Below are 19,456 nucleotides of genomic sequence, written 5' to 3'. Positions count from 1 at the left end.
AAAGGCTACTTAGTCCTCCACCAAGACTCATCTCAGTAGTCACTTTCTCTGGCACCCTTGACACTCTCCCAAGCAGAAAACCACAAATGGGACTTCCTGAGGCTCCCATGGCCAGTGGTATGGCCCTCTGGTTCACCACAAGCCATTCATTCTGCACCGTGATTGTCTGAGGAAGGACCATGTCTTAAACCTAGTGTTCAGAATGTCTGTTGAATTAAAGCAGATATAGCTTAGCAGAAAACACTTTGATTGACAGTAGAAATTCTTGTAGATATATTCCCTTGTCAGTGCTCCTTCTGTGGGGAATTGGCACCATCATCGCCACCCAGTTACTCAAGCCAGAGACTGGCCTATCCACCATCCAATCTGTTACAAACTTCTCCCCTTTTTACTTCCTACCCCGTGGTGTTGGGGCTTATCATCTCTCACCTGGACTATCTCAGGGGACTCCCACCTGGTCTTTTGACTGGAAATCCACCTTCACTGCACTGTCACTGATCTCACTGAAACAAAGGCCTGGCTGGTCACATCACTCTATTGCTTAACACCACCCAGAGCTCAAGCAGATCTACCCATCTGGTGCTTCAGCCCACCAGGGAGCCATGTGGAGAGCGTGTGATGGAGATTTTGGCACCTCCTCCACTCTCAAGGCAGTTGGACAGGACCTAAGATTTCCCCAGATGTGACACCTAGCACCTAGATGCGACCTAGTCAGGTGACATGACAAGGAGCTAAGACCCCAACCCCTAGGACTCTACTCCCACCTCCCAGCCACATCTCACACCCACAAGCTTCACCCTTTGCCTTCAGCCTGTACCTTTTATGGTGCAGCCCCAGGTATGCAGCTGTTTGTTACCAGGGGATTTACTCTTCCCCTACCTGAAACAACCTCCTACTTTTCAAGTTTCTCTAAATATAAATTTCTCATCCTTTTCCACCACACTGACCTTTTCCAAGCTAGCTTGCTCAAATTATCTGAAAGAGAACCACAATAAAAATGGATCTGATGCATGTTCGTGTCATTCAACTGGTTTAAATAAACCCAGTGTAGCAACATGACTCTAAAGTCAGAAACGGTCCCTTAACGAGATGAATGTCCAGGTTCTTAACTTAGCGTCAGAATAATCATCAGCATTTGCTCCTTTTCCCTATAGTTTCCTTCTGGCCCACTTGAAACTTGTCATTTTTCAGAATTAAAATCTCAAGTTTTGCAAAGGCTTGTCCTCCAGGATGTAGAATCAGAGATTATTTTTGCTTGCTCCTGAGAGTTATGTTTGGAGGAGATCGCTAATTAAAATATCTTGGCGCCTATCCCTGAAGGCAGTCTCCTCCTCCCACTCCAAGAGCTTTCCAGCTCATGTCCTTGTTACTTGTCAGATCCAAATGAATGTGAATGACAAAAGAGTGGCAAAGTGAAGAGAAATGCAATCAGGCTCAAACTGAACAAATCCAGAAACAGCTGTTGCAACCATGAGACTTAGTATTTATCAGGTTTTATTTATTGATTCAAGCAAAATTGATTGACTACTTACCAGGTTATGTTTCTTAATTAGGGTAATGGATTCATGAGTGTGTGCAACATTCTTCTCTATGCCTTTTTGTATGTCTGAACTATTTCACAAGAAGGAAGAGTTTTCCAATCGAAATCGTTTATCCGTGTTTCAGTGAAAGCTGGGAGAAGAGTCAACCTCCTGGGTCTTTCTCGTTCTTATCGAAAGATGCCCTCTTACAGGATGGTTTGATGGTCAGGAAGCAGTCAAAGAGTTAGATGAGTAAGGCCTCTAACCTGAAGAGTTAGTGATTCTTAGTGTACCACAGTTTTAACAAAAATTGCTCTTATCAATGCCAAAGAGACATTTTTTCTTCCCAGCTAAAAACTTCTAGGTCAGGACCCTCAAATATTCCTATTTACAGAGGGAGAGAAGAAAGAACTTACTTTTTTACTGAGTACCAACTATGGGCAATTAGAATCATAATTATGCTTGTTCTTCATCGAGGGTACTTGTTTCTCATCAAATTCAATATTCCTAGAACATTTTTATTTCAAGTCATCTCACTCTGCAAGAGCTTAGTTTAAGAACGCATTGAAAACATCCCATGTGAATAAAACAGGACTGCTCTCATTGAAGCACTTGGTAAATCCTCATTGTGCTCCATCATTAGACTAAGCCACTGCTCAGCTGTAGCCTGTGGCCTAAAAAAGAATATACAGGCCAACCATTCAGCTGATTTCCTCACCCTCTCCCATCAGAGAGATGCTTCGTTGTATTAGTAGACCCAAATAATTTTCTGTCCTCTCTGCTCTCCCTTTCTTCTTCAATTAGAAATGAGAAAAATGTACAGAGATTAAGCTAATCCCTAGATAAAGGAATGCCACACAAACTTGTAACCAGCCCACCCAAAATGATGAAACTGGCTCATGCAGAAGAGCTTTCATCATTCACCCACCCTGGCTGCCATGATTAAGTGTTGGGAAAGAGGCCGCTTAGCCTTATGGGGAGAGTAACTCGGTCCTTGGCTGAATCACGAACTGTAAATAACTATCCACAATTCTCCCTTCTGCATCATTTCCCTTATGCTGCCCTCTTTCACAGAGGAGAACCTACAGTGAACTGAAAGATTCTTAAGGAATCTGTTCGCTTTACAGAAGGTAGGAACCACCAGGCAACATCAACTGATTTTCCCTACCCCTCCTGTCAGGGCAGAGCAGGGAATCAATGAGATTACAAGTAGGAAAGTGTTTGCAAGCCTTTAGTGCCTCCCATTACTGCCCAAAGTCTACTAGCCTGTTACTGACAGGGGTCTAGTTTTCCTGATTCTCAACACTGCTCACCATACTACATGGCCTCTTTGTGTTACAGATAAGCAAAAGTGAGGCCCCCCAAATACTTAAATAATGTGGACAAAGTCACAAACCACACTTAGATCCCAAAGCACCTAAGTCAAAGTCTTCTTTCCAAGGGCAGCACTGAAACAATGACCTGACTAACTCGGGCTGCAGATAGCATCCAAATACAGCAGTGAAAAAAACCAAAGACCCAGTGCCCCCAGCCAGTCACTATTATGCCCTGCACTTTATTCAGTTTACTCAAACAACTAGGGATATTCCAGACAAAATTAAAAAAAAAAATCCAAGTCAATATTTTAGCTGTCATGAATGTAGAAGAAACATAAATGTATTTGACAAGCATTGGCAACACGCTGGCTTGTCAAAAACATAGGTTTGCTTTTGTCTATTAATAATAGTCTTTATATATACTGTTGTAAGATACAAAAATTATAACTAAATAAAACTGTTAAAATTTGATAAATCTGAAGTTGATGCAACTAATTTATAAAGTATAACACAGGACATCTTGAGAGAGAAAATGCATTGTTTTACATCTTAAGCCCTTTATTGACTACAATGCAGAACATTTTATTTTAAGACACAGTGGGTTTTGTTTTGTTGATGTTTTCACCAATTCAACTGAAGACGAAAGTCAAGACAATCAAATGGTAACTAGTAGCAGCTTATCAGGAAATGAGAGCAAGTATAGAGACTGTTCTTTGGACTGAGGTTAAATCAATTCGTCAATAAAGGCTTTTCCACTGCCTAACAATTATAACATATTAACAGTCGCCAAATAGCGTTGGATGGGACTCCTCTAGAAATAACTAAAGCCTTTCATTTTATACATGAAATAGCCACAAAATGTAGATGGGTTACATCAACTCATTGGATTTGCCCATCTTAAATTACTCTGAGATTCAGAGAAATCAAAATTTCATCATATGTTGTGCAACAGTTTCTTCAAATACCTTCTCATGCTCAATAAAATTAACATGTCATCCAGACACTCTTTAATCTCAACACATGACATATAAATGGTCACATCCATCATATACACATAGATGATTAGACGACTTGAGGACTATGCAAGGATGGCAAGAAATCACTTGATTCTTTGGTTATGCCCTAGTGACAAATATATGTATTTCTTGGCAACCAGCCAATCAATTTTGGAAATAATATTAGCCCACGACCTAATACATTCTAACAGCCTATCCCTCACTTTTCATGCACCATTAGGGCCAGTCACCAATCTCCTGCCGTCTTTCCCAGGCATACATTCCTTTCTTTGGAAACCTGAAATGCCCCTAGATAAATGTGCCCTTCTCCAGAGAAACACATTTCCCACTCAATTACAAATCCTGACTCAAAACTAAAATTAATACAGGCAGGCAATTGAGGGTTCTTAGAAAACTTCCTTAAAAATGACAAATGTATGGGATGTTAACACTATCCAATGTATCTGCATGCCACCTTATTAAATTAAAAACACCAGGTGTATTTATACAACATGTTCAATGGCTTACAGGTTAGGATCCTAGAAACAATACATGTCTTATAGCAAAAAATATACATATAATAATCCCCCTATAGTTTATATAAATGATGAAATGTTTTTGAATATATCTATATATATACACATATATACTCTGTATGTGTGTGTGTTTACAGAATCTGGCACACAAATATTTTAGTCCTTCATTGGCTCTTCCGCTTCAGTGTCAAAGTCACCAGGTTTCAAAGTCTTAAGGATCGAAACAAAGGTCACCGCTGGGGACAAAGGACTGGCTTGATGCACCTTCCCTTATGAAGGACCAAGTTTGCTGGACAGTGGCACCCGGCAATGCATGGCTTGTTGCATGGACCAATTTCATTCCAGTTGTCACAGGTCTTGATACATCCTGGGCCACAGGTATCATACACAGCACCATGCTTACACTGGGTGGCTGAAAAAGAGAAGGAGACAAAGCCATGACATGGAGAAAGGCCCCATTAATTCACCCTCAGCCAGATGCCATTTCTGCAGGCTCCTGTCACTGCATAGACCTTTCCATAGCTCAGTCTCAGATTTGCATTTTAACAAGAGAATGATAAACACCCAACATTCCTCAAACACTCTGGGAATCAGCTACATCTATAAAAACAAACACAGGTAGATCTGAATAAGAATTTATCTTATTCTTAGATAAGATAAACTATAAACGTATAAGGCTATAGGAAAATCCTTAAGGTTATTTAGTTATTGTACAAATAATTAAATAGTATAAAACATCTGCTGCAAATAGTCCTTTCAGCTATTGAGCTGTGATGAATAGGAATATTTTGTGCAACTACATCAATATTCAAATATATGAAATTACCCACAGAGAAAAAACCTACCAAGGATATTGGGAATGTGTGACGTATTTTAATCAATGTGATCGTGTGTTAAATTAGTAAATTTAAGGCGTGCTGAAGCAAGATTGGGTTAAGCCAAATAGAGAAACGTCAGATGTGTGACTGCAGGGAGGACAACAGCTGGCTGGGTCAGACAATATAAAAACGATAACGTTGCCATGTCACAGCCAATTTACTATCTTTATTGACTTAGAGGCAAAGTGATTTTGACAAAATTCTGAGAGATCCTGAAAATTCATGACTAGACTTGTCAGAAAAAAAAATAATGCAAACATTCTGGAAGTTCTGTGACACACAGCCTTTTCCATCTGAGTCACATCCAGTGGCAGTCGAAGGGGCCACTCCTCATTTCTCAAGAATAGGAATGTTGACACAAGTAGAAATTTAGAGCAGGGACCCTCCAAGAGCACCAATAACAATTCAATCTTCATTTAAAGTTGCTTTAAACAAAAGTGAAAACAATGGAAGACATGCTCAGCTTCAATGCCTCTATTGTTTATGCTGTCTGCAGAATAATACCTGGTGAGGAATCGTGTAATTGTAAAATTTAAGGATAGAACTGGTTTGCCAGCAAACGGGTCTCACTTTGAGTCTCTCAAGTTATGCATTTAGAGTTGCCACAAAATGTTGATCTTTGATGATATTTAAGTAAAAGAAAGTTAATAAGCATCATAAAATAAATTCTATGAAGGCTTCTCAAATATCCATTGCACTGGTTAAAAACAAATGAGAGAGCACATTCTTTCCAGGGAGTAATCAACAACTTCTCATCGGCTCTTACTATTCAAAAACCAAGTTTTGTATGAAAGAACACATCTAAATAAAACCAACTTTAAACTACGTGGCTCGATAATGAACATTTTTCTGTATAGATACATATTAAGCACTGGTGTATTATTTATTTATCCCTACTTCAACTGTTAACTAAACCACTGACTCTTAGTAAACACCTGCTCTGAACAAAGTCCCTATACGAGATACTTTGGGGATAGAGGTAAATGACATGGCTGCTGTCTGATACACCAGCAGAGGGATGAGTAGTAGCAGCTAATTACTAGTCACTGATATTGAAACATCCCATGTAATCTATGCCTTATTGATTCCTACACCTAGCTTACTCTCAGCTTTCTGAGGTGCCTTCTCAAAGGTAACTTCCTATTCAAAATAACATTTTCATATTCACTACCTCTTTTCCCCATTTATTTCTTCTTTACACATACTACTACCTGACATCATTTCATATTTACTCTGTCTTCCAACACTACAATGTAAGCTCCCTGAGGGTGGAGTTTTTGTCTGGTCCCTCACATCTCTAGCTTACACATTTTCTGGCACTTGGCGAGCATTAGATATGGAAGTCAGCAATAAATACTCACTAAATAAAGCTGTTATGAAACAGACATAACCACAACAGAGAGGGGATTGGAATTTTCCATTTGTGCCTAAGGATCTGTACTCTACCCCCTCTTTACACTATTCTGTGATCTGTGCCCTTGCACAGATGTCTCTACAGATGACATCAATGGGCTCCCTCATGCATGGTGGACTCTAGTGCCTTGATCTGGTGCCATTATCTGGCTTGGTGAACGTCACCACCATTCACCTCATCTTCCACTCTTCTGAACTGAGTTCCCAACATTTTCAACTGAATTCCTACCTCTTCTGTGTGGATGGGATGGATGTTCCTTGACTGACAAGAAGAGCACCTGCTGCTTATCCCATCACTGCATTTACAACATGAAATTGTAGTCATCAGTTTCATCCACTCATACTCTTTCTCTCTCTCTCTCTACATACACACACCAACTCAAATATAGGCTACTAGAGGGGAACGCTGTTCTGTTTCTTTACCTTCCGCAGGGGTATGGTGTTTAACATTTAGTAGATACTCAGAGGACTATTGGGAAATTGAGTGGATGGATACATGGATGAGTGAGTGGGTGGATTGACATAACCCTTCCTTTGAGTCTCTCAATTTAGGCTTCTCTGATAATCTTTTGACTTTTCACTGATCCCTTCAAAGTCCTCTTTTTTTCTCTTCTCAGTGACTAACAGAATACCCTATACATTACATTTGCTTAATGATTTGGAAACATCCAAGCTGAATATCATATTTACACACAGTAATTGTATTCATGTGTTGTTACGCTTCGGTAGACTAATGGTGGTCGCAACTGGAAGTTAGGATCACCTGGGGAACTTCCTGATGCCCAGACTTCAGCCCAGATCAATTACATTAGAACCCCTCAAGGTGGGATCAGGATATCAGTAATTTAAGAAAACAAAACAAAACACTCATCCTTTCCTTCGACCCTGCCCCACACTGGCGATGCTAATGAGCAGCCAAGATTGAGATTTGATCCTGCAAACAAACTCTACATTCATGCTTCAGTCACTCAGAGACTCATTCCTTTTTAGCAACTGAGAAGAAAACTATCTCCAAAGCCGAATTAGGTCCTACTATTTCCCATCCTCTTCTACCTCAAGCCCTACTGGAGCACTTCCCCATCCCAAAGCACTTATCCTCTTTCAGTGTTGGATTTAGGTCATCTGCAGGAGCACCCTTAATTTACCCCTCACTGTCTCTTCTCATTTGCACCCATCCTGGATTTGCCATTCTTCTTCTCTGCCCCATCGCTTTCAGAATTTACCCTACTCTTTGTCGTAGCACATTAATCTTCTCCCTATGTATTTAGCAACAACAACAAATGTTTCCTAAACTATCAGCTTTGTTTTCTCCTTCCTTTCACCTCCAGACTTTGTGGAAGAATTTACGGTCATGTTAGCCTAGTCTTCTGCAATTCAGTAATGTTGACAGCTCATCTCCTCACCCACCCCTTGACCGAAGCAGTTCTCTCCAAAGTTTTCATTAATGTCCATATCCACTAACATCTTGGCAACTCCCATTTTCCCAAGACCACTCTGCAAAATATTTGGTCTTTGTGTCCATTTTATCTTATGATAGTGAACTCTCCTCGTTCTTCTGCTGACTCCCGGAGAACATCTCTCTCTCTCTTGGGTTTCTTTTCCCACTTCCTGGCATTAAATGTTCACATTACCTCCTGGAATCTCCCCCTGACATTGTTTTCTCTTCTATCTCTCTCTTCCTCAATTACTACAGTTTTATCTCTGACTTCCAGTTAGAGACCTCTGAAATCTATTACCATTAGTTCTGATTCTTTTCCCAGTCTAATCAGTTTTATCTTAATTCAAATGTCCCCCACTTCAAATAGGTTTCTGGATATCCCCCCAAGATGCTTTCTCTCCTCTGCAACCCACAGTACTTTTAACATTATCGTTATTTTCTTATTTGCTTTAATCTCCCAATTACAGTACAGCTATAGTTCTTAATCAGAGATTCATGAGTCCCTGAGGTGCTTTTAAAAAATATTTATTTCTCAGCCCATCCCTAAAGGTTTTTGCTCTGAATCTGCAGTGGTGCATGTGCAGCTATTGATTTTAAAGGTTCTGGGGGTCACTGTGACAAGCACTCGCAGTTGAAGAGAGTGTATCGCTGAGGCCTGGGCTCCTGAGGGCAGGATTCTTATCTTCTGTAACCAAAGGTTCTGGCACAGGGACAGGCACGGGGGAGCAGCTCAATGCATGCCTCCTGGATGAGGATTTCATATTAATGACATTCAATCCATCATTCTTTTTCCCAGTGTGGATTTTATCTGGCCAGTTTTGAGTTCATTTTCCACTCCATTGCTTTCAGAATGCCTCTTTCAACTCACCTTGCCCTCTAGAGGCTTTGCTCCCCTTTAAGTCTTGCATATTCCTTGTAGTATAAAAATTTCTCAGCAGCATTTCTTCTTTCCCACCACATTCTTTGTGTTTCCCTGACTATCCTGTAGCTATGAACTCTCCCATGTCATTTCCTCTCTCTGACGTCTCAATTCTCTCTTCTAGCTCTACCTTTCAACTTCTTCTGAGGCATCTTACCTTTCTACTATTAAGGACTGGTATGTCCCTCAGTCAACAAGTCAAAAGTAGACTGCAGGAAATGAAAACTACTAGAGAAAAAAAAAGATCTCTCTCTCTCTCTCTCGTATTATCCTTCATCCTATAACTACCATCTCCCATTCAATTCAAATTAAATCAGTAAACATCCACTGAGTATCTATGTGTCAGGCATTCTCTTAAGCCCGGGGAATAAAATGTGATCAGATATCATCTCTGTCCTCCAGTTATAGGAGGTTGGGCTTACAAACAAATAGGTAAAGCTGATGTGTAAACAGATTCTTAGCAAAATATAAGATGTATCATATCAGACAATGAGAACAAAGTACAGGGGAAGAGTAAGAGAGAAAGACATCAGCTCAGCACTGAGAGTTGGGTAGAGATCAAGGAAGACTTGAGAGAATGGATCCTGTGTAAGTATCAAGTGAGCAAACTTCTCAGACAGACAATGACAAGAAGAGCTTCCCAGACACATAGAACATCAGGAACAAAGGGAGGGGTGCAGGCAACAGCAAGGTACTGTGGCTTAATCAGGGAAGGGTGGATCCTTGGTTTGGTGAGTTGGAGACATGAACCTTGAGGAGGGCAGGTGGTAGGAGACAGCAGCAGAGTAGTAAGCCAGGGTCAGAGACCACAAATGACCCCATCAGCCTTGGCAAACGGAAGCTTTGAAAGGGTTTTAAGCTGTGGAGTGACATCATCAGATTTGCCTTCAATTCAGCACAGCTTTTAGATGATCCTAGAACACGAACACTGACTTGAGCCCTAATTTATCCTCTGGAAATTCAGTTGTTTTTTCAAACTTGTAAAAGGCGTAAGATCATTTCTTAAAACATAGGTGTGATTTGATTGGCACATATGTATTTTAAAAGGATCTATTTTGTTAAATAGTTAAAAAACAACATGGCTGGGCATGGTGGCTCACGCCTGTAATCCCAGCTCTTTGGGAGGCTGAGGCAGGCGGATCACCTGAGGTCTGGAGTTCGAGACCAGCCTGACCAACATGGAGAAACCCCGTCTCTACTAAAAGTACAAAATTAGTCAGGCATGGTGGCACATGCCTGTAATCCCAGCTACCAGGGAGGCTGAGGCAGGAGAATCGCTTTAACCTGGGAAGCAGAGGTTGTGGTGAGCCAAGATCACGCCATTGCACTCCAGCCTGGGCAACAAGAGTAAAACTCCGTCTCAAAACAAAAAACAACAACAAAAACAAACAAACAACAACAACAAAAAAAAACGGGGATCTGCCAAAGTGGTTAGGGTTAGAGTGCATTTATTCTCAAAGCAGCATTCAAACAGCTATAGGTGAAACATAAAAACATTATGTGCCGGCTTTATCAATACATTCAATCAGCATGGCTCTGTGCCTTCCAGAACTCAACCATCTCCACATCCCCCTACGGGGTGCTGAAGGTCACAGTACCTGACTTTATCTTTTGAACTTTTACAGGAGGCATCCAGTCAGTCAAGAAATAACTCAGTGTATATAATTAGGGCAGAGTTGCTGCACAGAAGGAGCTAGAACCATCTGGGGTTTGTAGAGCCAGACAAGGAGGGAGAAAACTGTTCACATAGCCCAGCAGACCATCCATTATGCTACAGAAAGACACAAACCCCCACATTTCCAGCACCTTTTCCATGTATAAAATGTATTACTGAGTGTGCGGTGACAATTAGTATCAGTTATAGGCAGGTGGCAGACATTCTGCTGAGGATGACAATGTAACATACAGCAGACAAGATCACAACAAATTTAGAGTCAGAGGGTACCAAGTAACAAACACCAGTGATAGGGAACAAAGAAATAGAAATTGGAAAGTCACTAAGGTGACTAAGATTTAGATACATATTTGGATGAATTATTTGACACTAATACAAGCACATAAATATGCATTCTTTTTTTTCCCACAATGCTTATGGGTCTCTGTGTTCTCATAATGATTAAGAACGGGGCAACGATGCAAGTTGACCGGGGTTCAACTCCCAGCTTCCTCGCTTCCTAGCTCTGAGACTTTCAGCTAATTACCTATTTTAAGTCTCAACGACCCTATGAGTAAAATGTGGGTAATATAAAGTTACCATATAAATAAAGTATTATGGGTATTTATCAAGATAAAATATAACATAAAATACTAATATAGTCCTTGGGGGAAAGGACGTGCTTAAAATGGGTGAATAGCAATATAAATGATTATTATTAAACTTTTATATACTTTCACTATAGCCCTTAACATATTCGATTTCATTTAGCAATTCCTATGCTAAATTAGAGTTCCATTAGTCCCTCGTGCCACAGGTAGTGGGCACATATTGTGTCTGTAGTCATGACAGTGTTAAAATCCAGGTTGGACTTTAAAATGTCACTGGTTCATTCAGAGTTTCTCGCCTGGCTAACTTCTTATATGTTCAACTTCCAAACTTTTTACTCTGGAAGATTTCTCTTTTTTGTCTTACGTGGTCTTAAGTGCTGTCATGAGTCAAAGGACCTGGGAGCTAAAAACGACTAAAGAAGGCTCTTATAGTCTTCAATATTCTACATGAATCTGAACTGAATCTACTGAGAGATGCTACAGATCCGTGTAAATTTATTTCTTCATGTACCGGCTGTCAGTCTGTGGAAGTTCATAATGTGTGTGTGTGCGTATGTGTGTGTGTGTGTATGTGTGAGAGAGAGAATGTGTATGTCTAAAATGTTCCCCTCCCACTGAATTTCATTTGATGGAGTTATACTTCACCCAGATGGTGCCACTAAGAAGAGGTAAATGGAATCTTTCAGGAGCCATATTCCTTCTCCATTAGAAAAGTAATTTTAGCTCCCGAGACTCAGTCCCTGAAATGAAGATGCTGACGTGAAATGTGTAGTCCTCAAATGCAATGTGTGCACTGAAATGGTGCTAAGTATAGCTCTGGGCCAGGGAGAGAAGGATCATATATCCTATATCTAATACGATCCCAACAACAGCACTACCACAGCTAATCAAATTAATAGAATTCTGCTGAGCCCTGCATTATACCAGGATGGATGGATGGATCAAGCTTGACTCCATTTATTTTATTCATTTTCTGGTAGATTCAAGGGAAAGGGGATTCAAAATAAAGGGAGCTAGGAGTATTCAAGATGGCTGGAAGGACCCAGTTCCTCAAAAACCTCACCCTCACATATTCTACCCAGCACTGATGCATTAGATTAGAGGGCAGCCATTTGCCTCACCTTTTAGCAGCCTCAGTCACACCTTAAGTGAATTATTTTTATCGAATCAATACTTATCTGAGAAGGGCAGCATTGATAGAGCAGCACACTTGTTGTGGAAGGTTAACTCTGATATAAAGATTGGACTTGGGTTTGCAGAGGAGGGGGCACAACCAAAATGGAGGTCACAGGAAGGTGAAAGGGCTCTGGTGCTTTTCAAAAAACACAAACCAGTGACTGCACCAAGGGGCAGCTGAGGAAGCTTCAGCAACTCCCAAAAATCCATCATCCTACCTCCCCACAGCCACCCAAGTAAACACAGGGGTTACCTCAGGGGTTTCAACACAGGCTGCAGGTCAGAATCACCTGGGGAGTTTTAAAAGGTACGCCAGGCCAGTTGAAGAAAGGCATCAGTGCACAGGGCACAGGCTTAGGTTCCTGGTTCATTTTTTAAGCTCCCAGGGTGATTCCAATGTCCAGACAGGTTATAACGCACGGGTCTAAGTGAACGCAATGTCTGCACACTGCAATCACAGTTTCAAGGCAATTCTTCTTGATGCTTCTTTTAACCAGGTGACCACTCTTATCTTCAACCAATGTAGACATTCTGGAGTCAGCAGTGGCATGAGTGGCCTTCTTTTCTGAGATGTGAGCTAAGGCTATTAAGACTAGGGTAGTAGGCTGAAAATCCCAGTCTCTTTGTTTCAGGTAAATCTGGCCCTTCAAAGACAAAAATTTGCCAATCCTTGAACTAGGTGACAACTATTCAGTTCATTTCTCCTTCAAATCTAAGTAACAACAGCAGCTACCCTTGACTGAGCATCTTCTATGAGTTGGACACTGTTTGAGATGCTTCATGCATATATCACTAATGTTTGTAACTAGATAGCAGGCATTATTCTAAAATTGCAAATTTCTAAAATCTAGACTCTCTCCCTTCCTCTCCACATGCACTGTCACCATCTTAATCCAAGCCACCATCAGTTTTTCACCAGGACTATCACAATAGCCTCCTGCCTAGTATCCTGGTTTCAATCTTGTCCCCTTCCAATCTATTCTCTATCTAGTATCCAGGGTCATCTTTGGAAAGCAGAAAGAGGCTTGCTTAAAAGCTATCAGAGGCTTCCATTTCTCTTGGAATAAAAGCTAGACTCCTTTCAAAGCCCTGCCAAGTCCTGCGTCATTCAGCTCCTGCTCCTACTCCACCTTCCTCTTATGCCCCTCTTCCCCTAGCCCACCCCAGGCTCAAACCCCACTGGCTCCTCTCCACTTTGAGAGCATGCTAATAATTTTTCTCCTACCTTATGCCATCAAACATGTTTCCTCTGCATAGAATGCTTGCCCTCACTCCCTTCACTCCTTCAGGGCGAGGCTAAAATATCATCTGTAGAGAAGCCTCCCTCTTCATCCCATCTCAGCCCTCTCCAATGGTTTCCTACCACTCTGCCCTGTTCGTTTCCTTCCTCATACTTACTGTAATTTGCAAGTTTTTATTTTTATTGTAGAGTTACGTTTTTGTTTGTTTCTCCCACTAGGCTGCCAGTGCGTCAATGGCTGGGGCTTCATCTCTTACACCCATGAAAGTACCCAGTGTCAGCACGGTGCCCAGTACCTTGCCACTTTGTAACAAATATTTCTTGGATGAATAAAGAAGTCCATTTTACAGATATCAAATAAGCTAATTAACTTGCCTGAGGCAACAACTATTATAGGAATCTCTCAGAGGGGAAAAAAATTCTACTAGGCTTTGTATAACGATCTCTAAAAAAAAAAGTATCTTATTTATCCTGAAGACCTTAAATGACTGTAATTGTCCCAAATCTCCTTTGCTTCACACATAACCTAAGCCATAGCAATGACCGTCCATGAGCTAAGTCTATCCAGCTGATAGTTTGAGGTCAAGAGGATTTTGCAACAGTGGAAATCTTTAAATTGTTTAAATATGCTTGTCACAAAGCATTTATCTTAAGTGCTGTCTACCTTGCCCAGTGGGAAGTCCCTGTATTTTATCAAGTAGCAATCCAGTTGGCCTACTGAAGGGATTTTCCTCTGACAAAGGGACACGTGGCCATTCACATCAGCATCCACAAGTCACCTCCACTGCCATCTTGGGCATTGCAGTAAACTTCTGATGGGTAGATCCACCAGGACTTTCTTACCTGCACAATTCTGCTGAGGCTCCCAGTGGACTTTGATGCCCTCTCTCTGGCAGGCCCGGGTATATGCCAAAAATGACTCACAGTAACAGTTTTTATGGACTGGACATTCACACATGTCTGTCACACAGGACCTATAGGACCCAATAGAGAGATACAAACATTTAAAAATATCAAACATAAACACCCTAAATATAACTTCAGAAAGGGTCGTAGATCGGGAAACCTGATTGGCCCATTAAAATGTCTATTTTAGATTGGAAACCTAAATTGGCAAAATTCTGCATGGGACTTAAGTGCTGGATACCTCTGAACAATGTGATATTAGATTTCCTTTCTTCGAGAGCAAGATTATCCAAAAGAACTTGCTGTAAGGATAGACATATTCTATCATCACCACTGTGCAAAACCACTCTGTATTTGGCTACTGAGTATCTGGAATGTGGCTGCCACAACGGAGGAACCAAGTTTCTAATTTGCTTTAATTTTAATTAACTTAGATGTAAATAGCCCCATGCGCCTAACGGCTACCCTACTGGAATACCATCACCATCTTGTGACGAGCACTGATATAAAACTAATAAATTTTACTGCAGTGTTTCCAAAAATGGTAACCAACTTGATAAAAACACAAAATCCCATGGCTTTCTGAAGACAGACAATTAGAATTCATTTCTGTAATATCTTAGAATCTTAGTCTTTTAAGGACCACTGAATCTTCAGTCTTTAGAATGTAAAGTGACAAATTCTAAATAAAGCAAATATTTCAGGCCTCTAATTAGACTGTAAGATGAACAGGATTAAACCAATGTCTCTATAGCTGAAATATGGAAATGATGGACCAGGACATAAATTGAGCGGAAATGCAAACTAACAAATTTTTAAACATCTTGACCACAAAGACATAATAATGGCCTTACATTGGTATATAATATTACAGTTTACAAAATGCTTTCACACGCAGCCTGTCACTGGATGGTAAACAAGACATAATACAGTTGCTTGTTCCATAAATGAAGGGGTCATTTTACAAATAAATACATGGGCCCAAAGTCAGCACTTTTAAGTGGAAAAGAGCAAATTAAATTATATCTCCCAGCTTTGAAAGTGGTGTCCTTTTTATTATACCACACAACAACTGTCATCTTCTTCTTTCAGCAAATTTACTGCCTCACAGTTTCGAGTTAACATTTATGCAAGAGGCCTCCAAGATTAATAAAATTAAACTATCCTTATATTTTTAATAACCTTGTTCAGCAAACTCCCTTCCTCACAGAAGCTGTTCAAAGCTGAACACAGAAAAAATAACATCCAAGAGGACAAGCTGCACTTATGATCTTGAAAAGTGATCATGACACTGCCACTGGATGTTAATAACGCCATTTTCCCATATTGTGGGACCTGTGCACAATCGATTGTTGAGAGCAGTCAGCCAGCTCTGGGTGGAGGTCGACACACTATCTGCTCTAAACAGGAATTAAACAGCAAAAAACAGATTCAAGGAGCAACAGGCTCACAGTGAACGCACAAAGTTATTGCAGCCCAACACTCAAGGGCATAGTTTTGGGAAATAGGAACAAACAGGGACAAAAGAGGGACAGATGTAAAAGCTAAACAGCCTCCTTCCATGTCAAGGACTGAGAGATTATTTGATGAGTGATACCTAAGACACGATAACCAGGACAGAAAAAGTGATCTTTTTTCTTTGTAGTAGTCATGGTTGTTTTTTGTTTTTTGTTTTTTGTTTTTTTTTTGTTTTTTGTTTTTTGTTTTTTTTGAGACAGAGTTTCGCTCTTGTTGCCCAGGCTGGAGTGCAATGGTGCAATCTCGGCTCACTACAGCTCACTACAACCTCCACCTCTTAGATTCAAGCAATAATCATCAGCCTCCCAAGTAGCTGGGATTACAGGTGCCCACCACCATGCCCGGCTAATTTTTTGTATTTTTAGTATAGACAGAGTCTCACCATGTTGGCCAGGCTGGTCTTGAACTCCTGACCTCAGATGATCCACCCGCCTTGGCCTCCCAAAGTGCTGGGATTACAAGCATGACCCACTGCGCCTGGCTCAAGGTTGAATTTCTTAATACTTCTCCCCACTTTTATTATAGAAATCTTGGGCAAATGCATTCAGGCATTAAACACACAGTACTGTCTCTACACTGGGGAGAGCCTCTGGAATTCCAAAGAGAAGCCAAGTAAAGCTTGTCCCTAAAACGGTGTCTAAATGTCGGCGTATGAATTCCCCTCAATGCTGTTTCCCTTTGTTGTTTCAATTTTCATTTCAGAATAACCCACACCCATCATATTTATGCTCAGACTTCACAGCAACATTTTTGGCTGCCCCAGGTTCTAACCTCTAATCCCATTCCTGCTTCACTTTCCCAGAAGAATCTGTTCCTCACCCTCTCTCCTGGCCCATGGGGGTAGGTCTCTTTCTGTATACACGGCTCCCACTGCCAAGACCTGGATGGAACGGCATCTCATGGGCCTGGTAAAATGATGGCACATACATGGGAAAAGGCTGGTCTCAGTGTGAGGAAATGTGTCCTCGGACTTGAACGAATGTCTACTGTAATTCTGTAAAATTCCATGGACAATAAACCAATAAAATGTAATTTGTTTGGGTAAGGGGATTGTTAGTGAATATTTTCCTTTTTTTTTTTTTCTTGATTTCTACTTGTCTTATGAAGCTATTTACACAATTGAAGATAAATTATCGATAGCTTCCAATTCATTGAGACTATTGAGAGAAAATGTTTTAAGCACACATTTAATAACCACTGTGTACATATACTCCACCTCACCCACAGACACGCCCTTCTGTCTCCACAGACACAATCAATGATGTGCCTTCACTGTAAAACTAAGGAAGATCTGAGCTTTTACATGATCAGCCACTCATGGGGAACAATATATGAGACAAAAATGTTTGTCCAAGCCAGACCTTTACTTGAAAATGTTTTATGTATTTTTAAAGGCTTGAAATATGTGTTTTGTCTCGGAAGCTAAAATTCAAAAATGTTGTTTTTCACTTACGAAGTTGATGATTTTTACATAAAACAATGACTAGAGTCAGTGAGAGAATGGAGAAGCAGCCATTCCCCTGCCCCACTGGCAGTGGTGTGAAACTGCCAGCTCTTACACGGAGTGTTTTTCAGGGACTGTCTCCTCCACTCCACTTGGCAACGGGATATGAGGCAAAGATTTCACTGCTCCATTTAATAGATAGGGAAGCTGAAGCTTGAAGAAGTTAAGTAACTTACTCAATGTCACAGGGTTGATCATAGATCCAGAGCTGCAAACCTAGGATGACACCTTGTTTTTTTCTGATCTCAGAACCCATATTCACAGTAACTACATTAGGTCTTTCTAGAGAGAAATTGAATAATATTTATACACAGCCCAGACAAAGTTTCTTACTCTCTGATGAAAATTTTACACCTAAGGAAATAGTAATGCCCGTGAATATAGGCTTCAAACCTAGGCATTTTCATCACAATGCTATTTAAATTGAAAAAGAAAAGGGAAATAACCTAAATTGTCCATAATAAGGGCCCAGCTAAATAAATTCAGGTGACTTCTATGATGAAATACCCTACAGCCATTACAATGATGTTTTGGAAATATATTTTTTAAATATGAGGAAATGTTTGGGAAGGATTAACTAAAAAAAAAAAAAGAGAAGGATAACAAAACTGTGTTTCAACATCGTGTAATCACACAATGAAAATAAGAATAACTGAAAACAGATATGACTAAATCCAAAGGACAGCTCAGGGTGGTGGATTGTGGTTCTCCTTAATTTTCTTACCTGTATTTTCTACCTAGGCCTGATTCCTTTGTTATTTTGCCAGGTCCGTTACAATAGAAACCCAAAGAGTCAGGCAGGCGCTGTGAATACATATCACTTTTCTAAAAAGGTAAACATCACAATTTACTTTTAAAACTACACAAAAGAATATCATGAAAGATATTAGTATTTAAATCAGATTTTCAGAATGATAGTGAGAAAATAAAGAATGGGAGAAAAGGAGGGTGTCTATTTGTAGGTCTTAGTTATTCAACATTCCTCCAGCTAAAATCTTCCCAATCTGGGCTTTGGCAGCCTCTCGATGCAGACTTCGTTCGGCTGGATTCACTTTGGGTTGTCTTCACACCTGCGTTTCATTGGTCTATTGATGTTGTGGTGGAATAGATAATGGAATAATGTTGCATGCTTCTGCTGGTTACAAAAGAATTTATTAAGGGAAAAAATAAAAGCATCTTCAAACGCACTTCAAATTTTAGGGAGGGACGAAACTATTGTTATTCAACTATTCAATTCATGTTTATCGTATTTCATAATTCAGTGTGAGGAAAATCTAATTTATGACACAGTGAAGTTGAGTTTTCTGTGTTTACGGAAGATTGCTGTCCTTTCCTTAATCAGTATGTACCCATGGTCTACATTTATATTCATTTTATAGAATAAATAGCAGAATTTTATCACTTCTGGGAGTGACTGAGATTTATGGCTTTGGTATCTCTGCTCTCATGACATTGTTCTGTCCCATTTATGTTCTGTTTGATGGTGAGTTGGTCAGGAAACACAGCCGCCCACTGCTGCAGTGGGAAAACACAGGTTGCATTACTCTGAGCTTTTCCAGAAAAGCTCTGCAGGTGAACAGTGCCTGCCTGACCAGGTTTCTATTGTAACGGAATTGGCAAAATAACAAAGGAATCGGGCCTATGCAATCCCCTTAAAGCATACGGTCTGTCACAGGCGCTTCAAGTTCATGTATCTAGAAATGGTTTCCTGATTCATCTACCCCACTCCTGGCATCTTGCCTGGCAGCCAAGAGGTGCAGGCAGGACTCTTGTTCTGTGTGGTTAACACAGCTGCTCGGTGCCACAATAGGGCAAGAGGAGGCCCAGAGCTG

General features: G+C 40.5%; 1 protein-coding gene across 3 annotated transcripts in view; it reads right to left on the bottom strand.

Annotated features, from left to right (window-relative positions):
* Positions 1 to 3,369: 3,369 nt before the first annotated feature.
* Positions 3,370 to 19,456, bottom strand: part of BMPER (BMP binding endothelial regulator) — a 243,831-nt gene continuing 227,744 nt past the window's right edge. For 2 of the 3 annotated variants that reach the window (XM_009203122.2, XM_009203124.2), the window contains 2 exons: positions 14,540 to 14,670; positions 3,370 to 4,779 (listed from right to left, as the gene is read on the bottom strand). In XM_009203122.2, coding sequence (XP_009201386.1) covers positions 4,598 to 4,779; positions 14,540 to 14,670 — 313 coding nt within the window. In that variant the 3' untranslated portion in view covers positions 3,370 to 4,597. The other variant, XM_009203123.3, reaches the window with a different exon arrangement.

The sequence above is a fragment of the Papio anubis genome, chromosome 4 (genome assembly GCF_008728515.1).
Source record: "Papio anubis isolate 15944 chromosome 4, Panubis1.0, whole genome shotgun sequence".
Lineage (NCBI taxonomy): Eukaryota > Metazoa > Chordata > Mammalia > Primates > Cercopithecidae > Papio > Papio anubis.
Note: the sequence above shows the minus strand (reverse complement) of the source record. Positions and strands in the feature narration are given on the sequence as shown.